Source organism: Chrysemys picta, chromosome 7 (assembly GCF_011386835.1).
Source record: "Chrysemys picta bellii isolate R12L10 chromosome 7, ASM1138683v2, whole genome shotgun sequence".
NCBI lineage: Eukaryota > Metazoa > Chordata > Testudines > Emydidae > Chrysemys > Chrysemys picta.
In genome coordinates, this window is record NC_088797.1 from 19,916,624 (window position 1) to 19,932,870 (window position 16,247).

Here is a 16,247-nt window from a genome sequence, read left to right on the forward strand (position 1 = left end):
CCCAGAAGCAGATGAACCAGTTCAGATAAAAGGAGGATTCTATTAAGAGGGTTGAAATTTTTTTGGTTTAATAATTATTATTAAGAACAAAGCAATAATGCAAAAAAAAATTGGAAAACTCCTTCATTCATTGAGGCCTTTCCACCATAAGAATGATACTCTCAATATTGACGTCCGTCCCCTGTGATTTCCCTCCCATCCCCAACCCCCTTCCTTCCCCCCCCCCCCAAAAAAAAACTAACCACCAAAAAAAATAAATCTTGAAACAAATCAACCTAAACCAGAAAGGAAAAGTAAATTAACAAAATTAATCCCTCATTCTACTGCGCATGCTCATCCGACATCCCTCTAAGGGCTTGGCTACACGTGCAAGTTACAGTGCAATAAAGGAGCCCTGGGCGCATTATCTCACTCCCCATCCACACTGGCAAGGTATGTAGAGCGCTCTGACTCTGCGGCTACAGCGCGGCTGGTACTCCACCTTGGCGAGAGGAATAACGTTTGCACCTTGGCTACAGCGCCCGGGCATCCATGTGAACGAGGTGTTGCATTACTGCGCTCTGATCGGCCTCCTGAAACGTCCCATAATCCCCTTAAGTCAAGTGGCTCCTTTTGTCATTGTTGTGAAATCGGCTGCAGGAATGCTCTGTTTCAAAACTCTGTTTCGGAGAAGCCGGCTGCTTATCAGCTCCGAGAAAAAGCAAACCTTTATTGTTTGCTTTGAGTGAGAGAGGTGGTGGGGGGAGGGGGATCTGAACTTACAAGACAGCATGCTGACACTCTCAGCACCCCAAAAAAACCCTCTCTCTCCCCCCACATACACACAACACACTCCCTGTCACACTCCACTCCACCCCCGTTTGAAAAGCACGTTGCAGTCACTTGCATGCTGGGATAGCTGCCCATAATGCACCGCTCCCAATGCCGCTGCAAGTGCTGCAAATGTGGCCACGCCAGTGTGCTTGAAGCTGTCAGGGTGGACAGACTGCAGCACTTTCCCTACTGCGCTCTACAAAGGCGGGTTTAACTCCCAGCGCTCTACATCTGCAAGTGTAGCCATGCCCTAAGATAGTTGGGTAAAGAACCCAAAGTGAGGGAGAGTGGCGGGGAGCACCATTAATGGTAAAACGAATACACTCCTTAATGGCTGCACATCAGAGAATGGACAATTTTGTTCTTCCTCATTCACTGTACTTTCTTGACCTTAAGTGGAGCAGTATATTCAGCGTAAAGTTCCTGATTTTCCCCTAGGATCTGTTTAAAGCATTCACTTCCATTTTTTCCCCTTCTAAAAGTCAAAATATGGTGGGGGAGGGGGGGGCAACATCCTCATTGCTAAAAGGTTGGCTTAGGATTTTTTTATTTTTTAGGTCAGCAGTTGACTGTGTTGGTGTTTTAATTAAAAACATCATGAACTTTGCATCTCTATGACTGAGGCTGCTGGCTTTTGAATGGCACTGAACACAGTGAAACTGTTTTGAGATATGGCAGGGTTTCACTTCAATGTCAAAGTATTAGTCTAGGCAGATTTGGGGAAATCTAGAATATAAATGCTGTATTTTAATGCTATTTTGGGTTACAGGCATCTTTCTCCTTTTTCCCTCTGCATGTAGCACCGGAGAGCAGCTCTGGCATTATTCCAAAGACCATAGAGGTGTGTCTATACAAGGAGGGCAACAGTTTTGGCTTTGTGCTAAGAGGTCAGTGACTTCTCGGAGGAGGATGATAAAGACTGGATGTGCAAAACATTGGTTGGGGTGCCTCTGAGAATGCGGGAACAAAAGGGATGAGTGAAAATTTGTGTTGAAAATCTTGTATGAGAGACAAAACTGTGCCTTGAAGTACGTACTGACCAACCTTCAAGGACTGCTGGCTGACTATCCAGAACCGTCTTTGCTTGCAAGTTTTGTCAGCTATTAAATGAAAAATGTTTCTAGTCCCTCAACACCCCTATTAAGACAATAAGGGTGTTCAGCTCGAGAGATTAGTTACTAATGGCTTTTCTGGTTTTGCTCTAGGGGGAGCCCATGAAGACTGGCACAAATCCAGACCATTAGTACTCACCTACGTAAGGCCAGGTGGCCCTGCAGACAGGTAATGCTCAAGTTTTATCTCCTTTCACAATTGAGGTTAACAAAATGTATGCCCAGCTCTAACCAGACTTCAGGATATAAAAGCCTGTGGCCCATCTCATCTGTCTCTCCTGGGTATTTAATTACGGCTTTCAATGTAGAGGTCTTGTGAAGTTGTAGCCATAGGATGGCTATCTTGATATATCTTGGTCTCCTGTAGGGATGTCTGTTATGCCTAGGAGTACCTCTTCCAAAATGATCACTTCATTAGCTGAATGTAAATCTCTCAAGGACCACAATTGCTATGATAGAGGGTAACGCATTAAGGGGTCTGAGGCAGATTCTTTATTCTCATACTGCTAATTAAACACGATGGACATCAGACTATAAATACCCTAAACTATTGTCCAGGGGAATGTTCAGATCATGTTTGATCAAGATTTGTACTGTATTCTGCCTCTGGCTTTCTGCAGGGAAGGGTCCTTGAAAATCGGGGACAGGCTGCTGAGTGTTGATGGGATTCCCCTTCACAGTGTAACTCATGCCGATGCGCTGAACATCCTGCGTCAGTGCAGCCAGGAGGCGCTCTTCCAGATTGAGTATGATGTCACCATTATGGGTAAGGACAAGCAAATTGGGGGGGCTGAAAGAGTTGCTCTGGGATGGACTTTTCAGTGGGTGCCTGGGAGGTTGAGTACTTGATCTTAGGGGTTATGCCAACTGCATTAGTTGATTTCTGTGGGGAATCACTGAGTAAGGTACTTCTCAATATAGGAATGGCAGAGTCTGGCCCGTGGTTGGTAGAGCTCTGAGTAGGTTTAGATGATAGAGGGGTTGAAATACCTGGAACTGCTGCTGATCTGTTTTCATCAGTGATGGCAATAGTGGCTCATTTTATGAGAGGAACTGTTTAGTGAAGACAAGGCCACAGACAGGAAGTCCCAGGGGCTGGGACTGAAGAGGTACAGAGAAAGAGGCTGTATGGCTGTGCAGCAAATGCCTGTAGTAAATCTGGGCAGGAGACAGACTAATTGACTAATGGATACTGGACATGGACATATTTTGGTTCGGGAGCTTGAACATGTCTGTTTGGGGTGGTTCAGTTTCAGGGGTTTTAGTTCAGATCAAATTCTAATAGAAACAAGAAGTGGTCAATGGAAACTCCCAATTAAAGAACACCTGCTAGAAAAGGACAGAGGGTGAGGAGGTATTTCTAAACAATTTCCTTGAGGGTCTGAGTTTGACCATGGGGGAGGGGTTGTAATTAGCTGCTGTAGAACAACTTAGAGCCGCTCTGTAACACACACGTTACTTCAGCAAGCGTAATTAATGAATTTAAAGTTACCAGAGTCCAAAGCTGTGTTGGCTATGGAAGCTCAGTGAGCTGTGGTTAGATTCTGATGCCATGCACAAGTCACAATTATTTCTGGAGCCTTTTCTGCCAACCCCATGTACCAGGTCAGCATGTCTGGAGCCAACAAGAGAAGAGGCTAATGAGGTCAGATCGTTTCCTGATTTGCCAGCAAGGTAGGAAATCAAAGGTGGCTGCAGTCCAGAGAGCATTAATGAGTTTCTCAAGGAGAAAAGGATTAGAGGGCTAAAGAGCTGTTTTCCCAGTTGAAATCTTTTGAGAGCTTTGCACAATGTGTTTTGGGTCATAAGAAAATGTCTCCAGAATTATTCACTCATTAGACAGAGAAACTGTCAGAGGGTTGTTTTTTTGTCGGTTCTCTTCCCCCCCCCCCCCCCCCCCCCCCCCCCCCCCCCCCCCACACACACACACACACACACACACACACTTTCTTAAAATCTCTCTTCTCCCATTCCTGTTTCTCCTGCTTCCAACCAAAACTCCTCACCAATAAATACAGTCCACAATCGCTCCTCAAGAGAGACCCGGGACTGGAATAGCCAGGGGTGTTGCATCTCTACTGTGACTTGCATTGGCAGAGGTGTGTGAAGGAAGCTTGCACAGTAGTTACCTGCCCTCTGCCCGCCTCTGACCACGTTTCAAATGCAGTCTCACTTTCATAGTTTACTATCTAGTGCCACAAGGTTTTTGAGCCCCGTAACAGGGTGGCATGCCCCTTTAAGGGCCAGATGCCTGGAGCCAGCCAGCCCAAGTCATTAATCAGATATGGCTATGAAAGGAGTAGGTGCTCCTTATAAAGAGCTGCAGCAAATGGCTGGGAAAAGAGAGAATCTGCAGGCAGACCCTTGAGCAGGGGAAAAACTCCAGGAAGGAAGGCTCAGGGGAGCAGCCCTGTGGCCACTGTCCTGTGTAAGGGTCAGAGAATTGAGAGAGAACTTAGCGTGAAGAAAGCCAAGGACTTGCAGATGGCAGAGGAGACGTTTGCTAATGATCTCTTTGAGTGCTTCGGTGAGGGAAGGCCAAAGGAAGCACCTTGTGTGCTGTCCTGAAGAAGAGAGAGGGAGCAGAGAGAGAACCCAGGAGGCACAGGACTTGTATTAAGCCCAAAGTGGGTGGACATTGTTATTGCCTTCTTTGAAGAAAGACTGAAGAAGTGTCGAGTGGGGAAAAAATGTGGCAGACTCGGGGGTGTTTTGAGTTACATTAATCAGAGTGTAGTTTGTCTTTGAGACATAGATTCATAGATTATAGAACTGGAAGGGACCTCGAGAGGTCATAGAGTCCAGTCCCCTGCCCGCATGGCAGGACCAAATACTGTCTAGACCATCCTTGATAGACATTTATCTAACCTACTCTTAAATATCTCCAGAGACGGAGATTCCACAACCTCCCTGGGCAATTTGTTCCAGTGTTTAACCACCCTGACAGTTAGGAACTTTTTCCTAATGTCCAACCTAGACCTCCCTTGCTGCAGTTTAAACCCATTGTTTCTGGTTCTATCCTTAGAGGCTAAGGTGAACAAGTTCTCTCCCTCCTCCTTATGACACCCTTTTAAATACCTGAAAACTGCTATCATGTCCCCTCTCAGTCTTCTCTTTTCCAAACTAAACATGTAATAAGTTACCCCATGACAAGGGTCCTCAACCCAAGAAAGTGTATTTCAGGAGCATATGGATTGACATTAGGAAGGAGGGGAAACTGAGGCTAGGTTCCTGTGGGGAACCATCCAGGCATGAGGGGGAACCAGAGAGAGGCCTGACATGGAATAAGTCCTTTCCACTGTTTCTGTGGTGCTATGTATTGCTCTAGTTTATTTGTAGTTTTTTGAATACTCGCAGTTCCAGAAATCTCAATAGGGAAGATCCACTCTCCATTAGTTGTTGCTATTTTTCAACTGTCTGTTGGACATTCAGGTGGACTGAATTAAGGAATGTTCTGCAGAATGGAATGCTTGTGGAGAGCTTCATGACTCCAAGAGTCTGTGCAAATGCAAACAGCTAATAGTGGGTGAGAAGCAGGCTTTTAAGATACATCCCTGGTTCATATTTTGTGTAGGGTTGGTGGTTTTAAAACCTGACTTAGTCACACTAAGAGAGATCAGTTCAACTCTCTTGCATTTCTTCATAACTTTACACCTAAATATTAGGGTTGAAGGAGCATAGAATAGTGGTCTGACTTTGTACAGCCAATCTTAGCCGAGTCTATATATATATATATATAGGACAGTTTCTCCATAAAGAGTTTTTCTAATCCCGTGAAAGTGGAATCATAATGTAATTTCTTTGCTTTCGTTGTCTGAGACTGGAAGGACAGAGCTTTTATTTATTTATTATTTATTTATTTATTTTATGGGAAGCACAAAAATGTGACTTCTTATTTTAAATGTTGCGGTCTAAAGAGGACGGTTCACCAGCCTTCCACAAGGGAAGTGGGGTAGGAGAAAGGTGTGACACACCAAAATATGCGAGCGAGCTCCCGCTGCCACTAGTCCTGTGGATAGTAATGTTTGTTCCTTCATTTTTGATTGCTTCTCAGCATCATTGTACATAACTGAATGTGAAATTATTTTAACTCTCTTTATTACCGTAATCCAAATACAGGAGGGGAGATGATGCTATTTCTAAGCTTCCGTCTGTTGGGCAAATTCATTTTTGATTGGACTAGTGTTTTACATTTTGAGGTGGGGCAGAGAAACCATTAAAGTCCCCTCTCTTCTGCTCTCCATGAAGGCAACAGTCTCCCCACAGGAGGTGCATGTTTATAAATGTGCAACCAATGTGCTGTGAGGAACTTCTGTCTACAGAGCTGGCAAGGCTGCCTGTGGCTCGGCAGATGCTGGCTTCGCCCCCTGAAGCAGGATGGAGCATTTTTAGTTATACTGATTTAAAGTGAATTAAAAATGAGTCTTTAATTGTCCCTCTGTGGTTTTTCCTTAATTTAGTTTTTACAGTTGCTTACTTTATCGCATGTTCCTCTCACACTGGTTAACTCTTCCTGAGATTGTTTTGGTCTGAAAGGAGAAATAACCTTTAATTCTTTCAGACAATAATAAAGGGAAAGTGTGTGTTGGGAGTGTGGATTTCCTCCCTCCCCCATTCAACTGTTAGTTCCTAGTTTGCTCCTGAAGTAGGGTACATGGACCTCCAAGGGGCCAGAATGAACATTGGCAAATTTAATAATTTGTACAGATTGTGTCCTCATATGGAGGATACAATCAAAACCCCTTCAAACATTTCATTAAATAGTCCCCATTTTACAGCTGGGAAACATAAGGCACAGAGCAGCTGAGTGACTTGTCCAAGGCCCTACAGCATATTGGTGACAGAGCTAGGAATAGACCCCGGAGCTCCTCACACATGGCCATTGCTCTAACCACTAGACTTTGCTTCCTCCAGTTGAGATGGCAGGAAGAAGCTGAAGTGCCTTGGGTACTTCCTGATACTTCATTGGGGCCCTGGAGATCCATTTGCCTGGAGCAGTGAAGCAAATGAACTTGGACACTGATAAGCTGTCTGGGAAAATGTAAAATATAACAAGTGTTGAGGACTGACCGCTGTGGAGTGCAGGTATTGTTTTGTTTGCTGTCCTTCATAGGAGCCCGGTCAGTAGAAGGTGCTGAGAGGGTCTTCTGAATCATAGCATTTCCCAGATGCACTGCCAGTTTGCGTTCCTGGTCAGCACTGCCCACTTTTGAGAGCAGCTGGGCTCCATACAGCTCCTCCAAATGCAAGGGAGATTGCAGTAGAGTTCCATTGCCACAGGACTTTCCCACCTCAGCAGATGTTTCACGTGGAGGAGGGAAAATTGGCAGGGACTATGCTCCAAGGTTTTTCACCAGTGGAAACCTGGGTGGAACTGGGCCGCACGGTGTGCTCTTTTAACTGGTGCTTTCATGGTTAAATTGCTCTCTTAGCTGAGATTTTTCAAAGCTATCTAAGGAGTTAAATTGGACTCCTGTTAAAATGAATAGGAATTCAGTGTCCAAATCCCGAAGGCAGCTTTGAAAGTCTTTTGCCCTGGTATTTACTGTAGCATTTATCTAGCAGCAGCAGTAGCAAACATTTTCCTGTGTCAACATTATATTTCATGGGCTCTTCTAAAGCAATATGCAGCATTTAAATAGTGACTTTGTAAATAAGCCGTATCTGCTGCTGCACAGGGCTGAAGGCTTTTAAGATTGACTCACAGTTTGGGGAAGCTATCTGCTGGAGAAGATGAATGGACTAGAGGGTTGCTGTGTTCTCTACTCTCTCTCCCTTCCCAGCTGCCTACCGGCCCACTAACATTAGTTGGAGACTACAGTTCTGTATGACTCTCCTGGTGAGACGACAGAGAGAGACTAATGTCCTGCACCATTAAATGAACTGGTGACTGCTCTGCATTAGCTGAGTAGTGGCAGGGTCTGTCTGGCCTTCAGGGGTGACCCATGAAACTGTATAAACTTACATGAACTCTGAGAACCGAATGAATTTACAGCTGACTTAGTGTCAGTAAGCAGGAAGCTCTGTAAGGAGGTGTATTTGCAGCATGGGACATGCCTTTTCTCCCTGCTCTCCTCACAGTGCATGCTTGGCTGCCAAAGCATCTATCCATAGGGAGTTTAACAAAACTGGGAGGGGATCGAGAGCTACATGCAAAACAGAGAAGAAATGCTGTAATGCCTCCTACGTATGTGATTGAGGACAAGGGTCTTGGCTGACAAGTTCTCGCCGTATTTGTGAAACGTTTGTATTGGCAGACTGAGTTGAACGAAGAGGACACTGATTCCGTAGCATCCATGAACTCATCCCATGAGTAGCCTGTCAGCTGGCAGCCGGTTATCAAAACTGTGTGTGTGTGTGTGTGTGTGGGCACACAGCCTGCTGTGGTCTGATTTGGGATCCTTCTCCTCCAGGTTGACAGGGAGGTGGATTCATTGTACCTAAACAACCTTGATGGTGTTTAACGCTTTGTTTTTGCGGGAGAAAATTAGGGTTTATGAGATTGTTGGGAACAACCTAAAGGTTCAGGCAGCTCTTAGAAGCTAGTGCTGGGCTGCCCTTGACAGGGTCAGGGGTTGGGTTCAGTATGGACAAGCGTGGGAAGGATTTGGCAGCATTTGTGAACTGTTAACACCTCTTTGAATCAGCTTGAAGCCTCACCAAGGGCCTTTCTCCTGGTATACTTGAACCAGTGCTGAAATTCATAAGGCCCTGATTCAGCTCCTCATGAAGTCAATGGGAGCATTTCCATTCATTTCAGTGGCAGTTCTATCAGGCCGTAAGCACAGATGTTTATGACAAAGGTCGAGGAGTTAAGGATTTGTTTGGGTGTTATCCAGACCAATAGGGGCTGTGTCAGCACCTGCCCTGTATCCCTGAGTGCTTCTGTGCTGTGCAGTTTTGGCTCAGCAGCCTGCTCACCGCTGCAGTGGCCTCACCCTGGCTTCCCTCAGCCTGGTTACTCCTTGCAGGGTGACACCAATAGCCCTTCCGCTCCCGCGTCTCCCCCAAACCGTCTCCCCTGCACTGTCCAGTGCCTCTAGCTGGATTGTCACAGAAGTTATGAAGTTCGCTGCCTCCGAAGAGACAGAGCACACACCAGCCTGGTAGTTTTAGCTGAGGACTTCACCCTTCAGCTGAACACACAGCACTGCAATGGTTTGGTAATGAAACAAGAGTCCGTTTATTAATAAAGAGCAGAGATTTACGTGAGAAGTAAAACCAGAAGACACAGCTACGGGCACAAGTAAAACACAACAAAACACGCTTTCTTCTGGCTAAAACTTAACTTCAGCAAGTTGCAGTCTTTGTCTAAGCAGGTTTCTCGCGTATAGTCGGGCCCCAGAGATTTCAATCCCTTTGGGTGAAGGATCTGCCTTTCTCAGAATACAAGAGTTCTGGCCTCTTGTGTCCCACGAGTTATGGATGCCAAAATGCCTTTCTGATTCTGCTTATGTTTCCTAAAGTCTATTGTCTCTGTTTCAAGAGCCAGGAAGGCTTCCTGGGGTGAAGGCTTCGTCCTCCATCATAATAGTTAAGCGGTCTTCCCGCCCCGCCCCCTGCTCATTTAGCTTGATGGCTTTGTGTGCCTTTTACGTAGATGTACTTCTCATTGTCCTCTGCGATACTACCTGGCTCAATTTACATTGGAGGCACTGGAAACCAGGCAAAACAACATTCCTTTGTCTAGGAGAGGCTGGGCTTAGGCACTGCTTTCCAAACGCCTGTTAAGAGCATATTTCCAGCACACATCTTTAGGCACTGCCCGTGCATCCATCATCCAATTAATATTCATGTCCCGTGTGTTACCAGTTTGCATGCGATACCTCACATGACACCTTTTAGACACAGATTGTGACAGCAGTGAGCAGGGGCAATGAGTGTGTCAGCCTGATGTGGATAATGGTATGCTGTGCCCTCTGCCATTTGGCATGGAGGGGGGTTCCCTGGATCACAATTGGATCATTTCAGAATCTCAAAGATTTGCTTCTAGAGAGAGGGGAAAGTGTGAGGGTAGAAAATTTTCCCCCAAGCTGGCACACCCATTCCTATCAGGAGATGGATGGTTTTGTGCCCAAAACAGGGAATTGGGGGTCAGAAGGCTTCTACTAGTCACATCTTTGCTACCAATTGACTGACTGTGTCCTTGCATAAGTCGCTTATCTCAATGTCTTTGTTGCCCCATCTGTAAAATGGGGACTGTGATACCTCCCTCCCAGAGCTGCTGAGAGGCTTCGTTGGCCATAAAGCGTTTTGAGATCCCTATGTGAAAGTCCATATAATAGTGCAAGGTATTACTTGCTTTACAGGGCCTTGGCTCCTTTATTGATTAACAAAATATGACGGGCATTAGAAAAGCTGCTGTGTATCTTTAGGCTGGGCAGCAGTGGGCTCTGTTCTGTTAGCTCAGCAGTAATGGACGTATGGCCCTTGGGGGACACTGAAGGTTTGAGTTGGATATCTCTTAAACTCTGAGCCTCCAAACAGCTGATTAAACCTGTGTTGGCTTGTGAGAGAGAATCTTACCGATTGTGAGCTGGGCTTTACTCTGATCTGTAGTGGGATTGGTGTTACGGAGTGCAGCGCCTAGTCTGCCTTGTTTTACTTATGCTACACACCTGAAATGCCTAGATGACTAATTTTTTAGGGCTTCTTTACTATCCCGCTCTGTTGCTGCCACCAGCACCTTCTTTCCATGCCTGAGGAAGGTGCTGAAGTGCCTAATGCCACAGTAACATCTCCCTAGTGCCGAAGGGATGCATAGAAATTGATTCAATCATGTGCGCATTCACTTTGCCTGCTGACTTTTCTCAACAATTCTTTTAAATTAGTTTTGAACTTAATAGCCCTGTGCTAATTGCTCTCTACTAATTGTGCTAAATTGCAGGTGTCTGATCCTAATTTTGGGAGAAGAGTAAATTGTCTTTCCCTAGCACAATGACATAAGTTTGAATGGCTGGTCTCTCTTCAACTGATGTTTTTTTAAAAATGAACAGAGGGCAATCCCTGGTCATTGTCCTAGAGGTCAGCAGCATGTGGTGACTCAGGACTTGTTTACACACACGAGTTTGCACCGGTTTTACTAATGGTATGTGTTTAAACTGATTTAGTTAACTCTGTGAAACTTTGTGTGGAAACTTTGAGTGCATTGCCCAGTATCTCAATGAGAGTTTCCTGGAGATCTGAGGCAGATTCCCGTGAAGTGAGGGAGTCAATCAACTGCCTGTTTCTCCACTCAGTCTAGGCATGTGGTGGTACATGCATCATACAGACACAAGCCTGCTTTCTGAAATCTTCCTGCCCCCAACAACTCCAGGGTAGAGAAGAGCTCCTAGTATGCGTCTCTAGCCTCCGAGTTGTCCTCTGCCTCTGGGCCCCCCTCCCCCTCTACATCTTCATCCAAGATTTCCTCCTTCTGGCTCGGTCCACTCTCGACTGGCATGCAAGCCACCGAAGTATTCACAGTGGACTTCGCAATGGAGGCGGGGTCGCCACCGAGTATCGTGTCCAGCTTTTTGTAGAATCGGCAGCTCGTGGGTGCAGCACCAGAGTGGCGGTTTGCCTCCCGTGCCTTGTGGCAGGTGTTCTGCAGCTCCTTCTCTTTGACCCTACACTGCAATGTGTCCTGGTCATGGCCCCTTTCTGTCATGCATCGTGAAATATGTCTATAGGTATCGTAATTCCTACGGCTGGAGCGCAGCTGGGACTGGACAGCATCCTCTCACCAAATGCTGATGAGGTCCAGCAGCTCGGCATTGCTCCAAGCGGGGGATCGCCTGGTGCATGGAGCAGGCATGGCCACCCGGAAAGATGCACTGAGACGACTGCACGCATCACCGAGCAAACAGGAAGGAGACTTTCAAAATTCCCAAGGAATTTACGGGGTGGGGATGACGATTACTGCCCTGCCCTCAGGTGACCAGAGTTCAAACCAATGACCAGAGAGGCAAGAACAAACATCGTGGGACACCTCTCGGGGCCAATTGCAGTGCTGTAATCGACCAGGGGGTCTACACTGGCATGGCGGCACTGTACCCCCGGCGCAGAAGGGGATACATTGTGCGCCTCTCGTTGGGGTGGATTTTTTACGGCGCTGCAACTGCGCAGTTTCTGCACCCTACGTGGTTTGGCAGTGTGTACATCTTGGGAGTTGCAACACAGAAAGCTGCTTTACTGCGCAGAAACTTGCTAGTGAAGACCAGGCCTAACACACACAGGCTGCAAAACTAATATCCTAAATCCCTCAACCCAGATGGCTTCGCTCTAACCTAGAAGGTGCCTTGGGCAGTACCTCCGTTGTTTGTACTCAGCTCTCTCTACGACCAAAAGGAGCTTAATGTAATTGCTCCTTTCATTGCGTCCTAAAAGAATGTGTGACACACCCATTGACACACTAATTGACACTAACATGTTAAAAACTATTTTAGCTCGAATCTTGTTCAAACCAAGCTTAAACATGGCTCCCCATTAGGAGTAAATATGCGTCTCTAGCCTCCGAGTCGTCCTCTGCCTCTGGGCCCCCCTCCCCCTCTACATCCTGTGAACAGGGCCTAACTGAGATCTAGAAAACTGAAGCTCTGCACATCTCCTGGCAATAGTCCAGGTGGTGGAAACTTCTGCTCACCTAGGCCTGGTCTCCACTGGGGGGGGAGGGGATCGATCTAAGTTATGCAACTTCAACTACGTGAATAATGTAGCTGAAGTCGACGTACTTCGATCTACTTACCGCGGTAGGTCGACGGCTGTCGCTCTCCCATCGATTCCGCTTCTTGCTCCAGAGGAGTACTGGAGTCGACAGGAGAGCACTCGGTGGTCAATTTATTGCGTCACCGCTGGATCAATCGCTGCCCGTCGCTCCAGTGTGTAATGTAGACATGTCCTTGGTTGTGTCCAGAGAGTGAGTGTCTATGAAATCACAAGGAACAGCGACACTTCTGAGACCCGCATCAATGCGTTACCATTTATCTGAAAGCTGGAGTGAGCCCTGTCTCTCGTTGCAGTCAGATAATATCAGCACTTTAGTGCAGAGTAGGTGTGGGCACACACTGTAGAAGAGAAAAGCCTTGCCCAGAATAATCAAGGGCCTTGGAGGCACCAAATGCAGGAATTCTCAGAGGTGATTCTATTAGCTTCTCTTTTGAAGCAGATGACTAACTTTCTGTGAAACTCTCCACCTACTCACATCCCAGAGTGCTGGGGAGGGTTCCAACTCTGGCTGTGGACTGCGTAGTGTTAAAACTTTTATCTGCTTCATAAATCTTGCTGCTTTACGATGGCCTTAGGTTATCTCATAGCGGGGAGGGGGACCCTTATCTAGGTAGTCAGATGCCTGGTATCCAGATTTTTTTTTTTCCCCTCTCCTCTTGAAATAGTTTATCGGCTATGAAGGGAGTTAAGATACACCTCTACCCCGATATAACACTGTCCTCGGGAGCCAAAAAAATCTTACCTCGTTATAGGTGAAACCGCGTTATATCAAACTTGCTTTGATCCACCGGAGTGCGCAGCCCTGCCCCCCCCGGAGCGTTGCTTTACTGCGTTATATCCAAATTCGTGTTCTATCGGGTCGCGTTATATCGGGGTAGAGGTGTATTAATATATGAATCTGTGTGTGTGTGTGTGTGTGTGTGTGTGTGTGTGTGTGTCTGAGTCTGAGCAGGCACAGTCTCTAATACAGCATCTGATGGTTAGTTATAATGAAAATACATTTGCAGACATGAACAAATGACAAAATTTCCTCACTCCTGTCAGGTAATAGGTAAGTCTGGGTCTTTAGCCCCATTTTATAGATAAATAAACTGAGTCAGAGATGAGAAATTACTTGTCCAAGGCCATAGAGGGAGTCTGTGCCAAAGCCATGATTATTGAGGAGTTCCTGGCTCCGTCTTGTGTGCAGACCCACTTGTCTGTCTCTGCATAGCTGGTAATGTAGGTTTCTATTCTCTCCCTGGGTTTCTTTGTACCTTTCTAGGAAGAGAACTAGTGCATTGTCTCTCCACTCTGCAACCCTCTCTAACCTCCCAGGAGGCAAACGTTGTGGCTTGCTTTTAATATTATTGATGTAAGTATTACATGGTCTTAGAGTACTGTCTGGCCTGATCTTATTTCATCAATGTAGCAAAAGGTGGTCATGTGGAAACTGGTGAAACTTTGTAAGAGAGTTAGATCCTATTACCACATCTTTGTTTAGAAGCTGCAGAGCTTACGTATTGACACAAGAGGAAGTAAAGGGGCAGCAAAGGGCGGATACTGAGAACTGGGCATTTAAGATTCCATCTCTACTGGTGAACGTGCAAATTGCCAAATCCATTGCCTTCCTCGATACTTTATAGTTGGAAAACTGAAATAGAACTGTCTTAAGACTCCATGCTGTTTTTGTTTTTCAGATACTGTAGCCAATGCTTCCGGTCCATTACTAGTGGAAATAGCCAAGACTCCTGGATCTACGCTAGGAATCACTCTGACAACAGGCACGCATCGGAATAAACAGGTCATAGTCATTGACAAGATCAAGCCAGCCAGCGTAGTAGACAGGTATGAACCTGAGCAAGATGGCAGTGTTGCACTTGTCTTCTCTGCTGCTTCCTTTGTACCCTTTTAGTTCGATTCCACTTCTCCCCCATTTGAAATGCACTAGTTTCTAGAAAAAATTTGTGTTTTTAGTGATGTCCAAGGATTCTGTGCAAAATTGGTGGGATTAAAAAAATCTCATTGGACTTTATTCATCAGGGACGAAAATTTGATCCAATGCATATGAGAATTGAGCCCAAATACAAAGCCTACATCTGAATATCTTCAAGCCTTGAGATGCTCAAAAATATAGAGCTGATGTTTCTGGCATGAGCCCATTTGTTAGATACACTTTATCACTTTATGCTGGGGTATAGGAAATACAGGCCTTTCTGCAATCATAGGTCATGATTAGTGTAATAGTCTTGTCATTGAATTCCTTCACTGGCTGCCAGGATTTAATATACACCTGAAATTCGGCCTGTATTCATAAAGAAGCTGGCTGGTTTTCAGCCAACCTATCCTGCCTTAGCTGTGGGTGCAAAATATTAGAAACTCTTGGGTTTTTGATTTGGCTTCAACTGAACCAATCCAGACTTGATTGTCACCCTTTGAGTTTTTGGCTTCATTTGCTAGAAGCTGGAAATTAAAGGGGAGAACAGAAAACTGAGAAGAAAACTGGTTCACGTGAAAGCCCTGGTAACCAAAATGGCTGAATTTTGCCCAACTCTAGTCTTAACCACATGATGCAAATCTGTGCTCTTAGATAATGGGCTGTGTCTTTTCTCTGCAGATGTGGGGCCTTGCACGTTGGTGATCACATCCTCTCCATCGATGGCACCAGCACAGAGCACTGTTCCTTGTTAGAGGCCACTCAGCTCTTAGCCACCACTTCGGAAAATGTCAAGTTGGAAATACTCCCTGCTCACCAGAGCAGACTCCCCCTGAAACCTCCAGACACAGGTGTGTACTTGCAGTAAGAAGCCAAACCTTGTTTGTTTTTAATGCTGATGTTTTATGTGAACCACGGTACAGATATTACATTGGATAGCTCCAGGGAGAGACATCTGGGGAGAAAAATAGACATTCTGCTGAAACACATTGGATGAGATGAAGTTTGTCAAGTAAACGAATAGAAAAAAGTGATTAGCTCTAGGCTTGTATGGGCACATTGGATTTGGGAATCCATTGCCCTGCAGCATCACAAGCTGTGCTAAATTCACATCCTTAGTACTGTTGTATTAATTTAGATGGAATAAAAGGGCTAAAGGTGTTAACATAACCCACTTACTGTTTAACATTAAACGCAGGTTTGGTTTACAGGGACTTTACCCTTACTTACTATTGTGGCAAATATACTATTAACGTTCATTATTAATAGGAAAAACAGTTAAAGGATTTGAAAAATAAAGTATTAAGTAAGGCTTTATATTTTTTTATTTCAGCTGGAGTTTAGAAGAAAAAAAACCCTTGTTTGACAGTGTTTTAGATGGTACAAACAGGTTATTGGGTAAAGGAGAAAAGTTAGTTGGGATAGTCTGGAGCTGCCGTTGTTGCTGCTTCTGTTAAAGTCTGATTTCATTTTATTGTAGGTAGCCTTTGGGACTTAGCTGGAGCTGGTAGAGGAGGTGATGTTGTTCCTTGATAATGTTCCTTTTGCCCTGTTTGGTCAGGACATCCTAGGATGATGATGAAGAAGGCCTGGGCTGATGAAACCTGGGGCCTTAGCAGGTGTTGGGCCTGGCAGTTATGAATGGTGAAAATGGCTTAATTTTCTTCAGTTTTTAATTTGTTGTTTGTTGTTGTTTTTAA

General features: G+C 45.5%; 1 protein-coding gene across 10 annotated transcripts in view; it reads left to right on the forward strand.

Moving 5' to 3' along the window:
• The window catches only part of GRIP2 (glutamate receptor interacting protein 2), a 472,776-nt gene that overhangs the window by 400,995 nt on the left and 55,534 nt on the right, over nucleotides 1-16,247 (forward strand). For all 10 annotated transcript variants that reach the window (XM_008168031.4, XM_065550900.1, XM_042849851.2 and 7 more), the window contains exons 5-9: nucleotides 1,614-1,700; nucleotides 2,019-2,094; nucleotides 2,546-2,691; nucleotides 14,312-14,459; nucleotides 15,229-15,398. In XM_008168031.4, coding sequence (XP_008166253.2) covers nucleotides 1,614-1,700; nucleotides 2,019-2,094; nucleotides 2,546-2,691; nucleotides 14,312-14,459; nucleotides 15,229-15,398 — 627 coding nt within the window. The remainder of the gene's footprint in view (nucleotides 1-1,613; nucleotides 1,701-2,018; nucleotides 2,095-2,545; nucleotides 2,692-14,311; nucleotides 14,460-15,228; nucleotides 15,399-16,247) is intronic.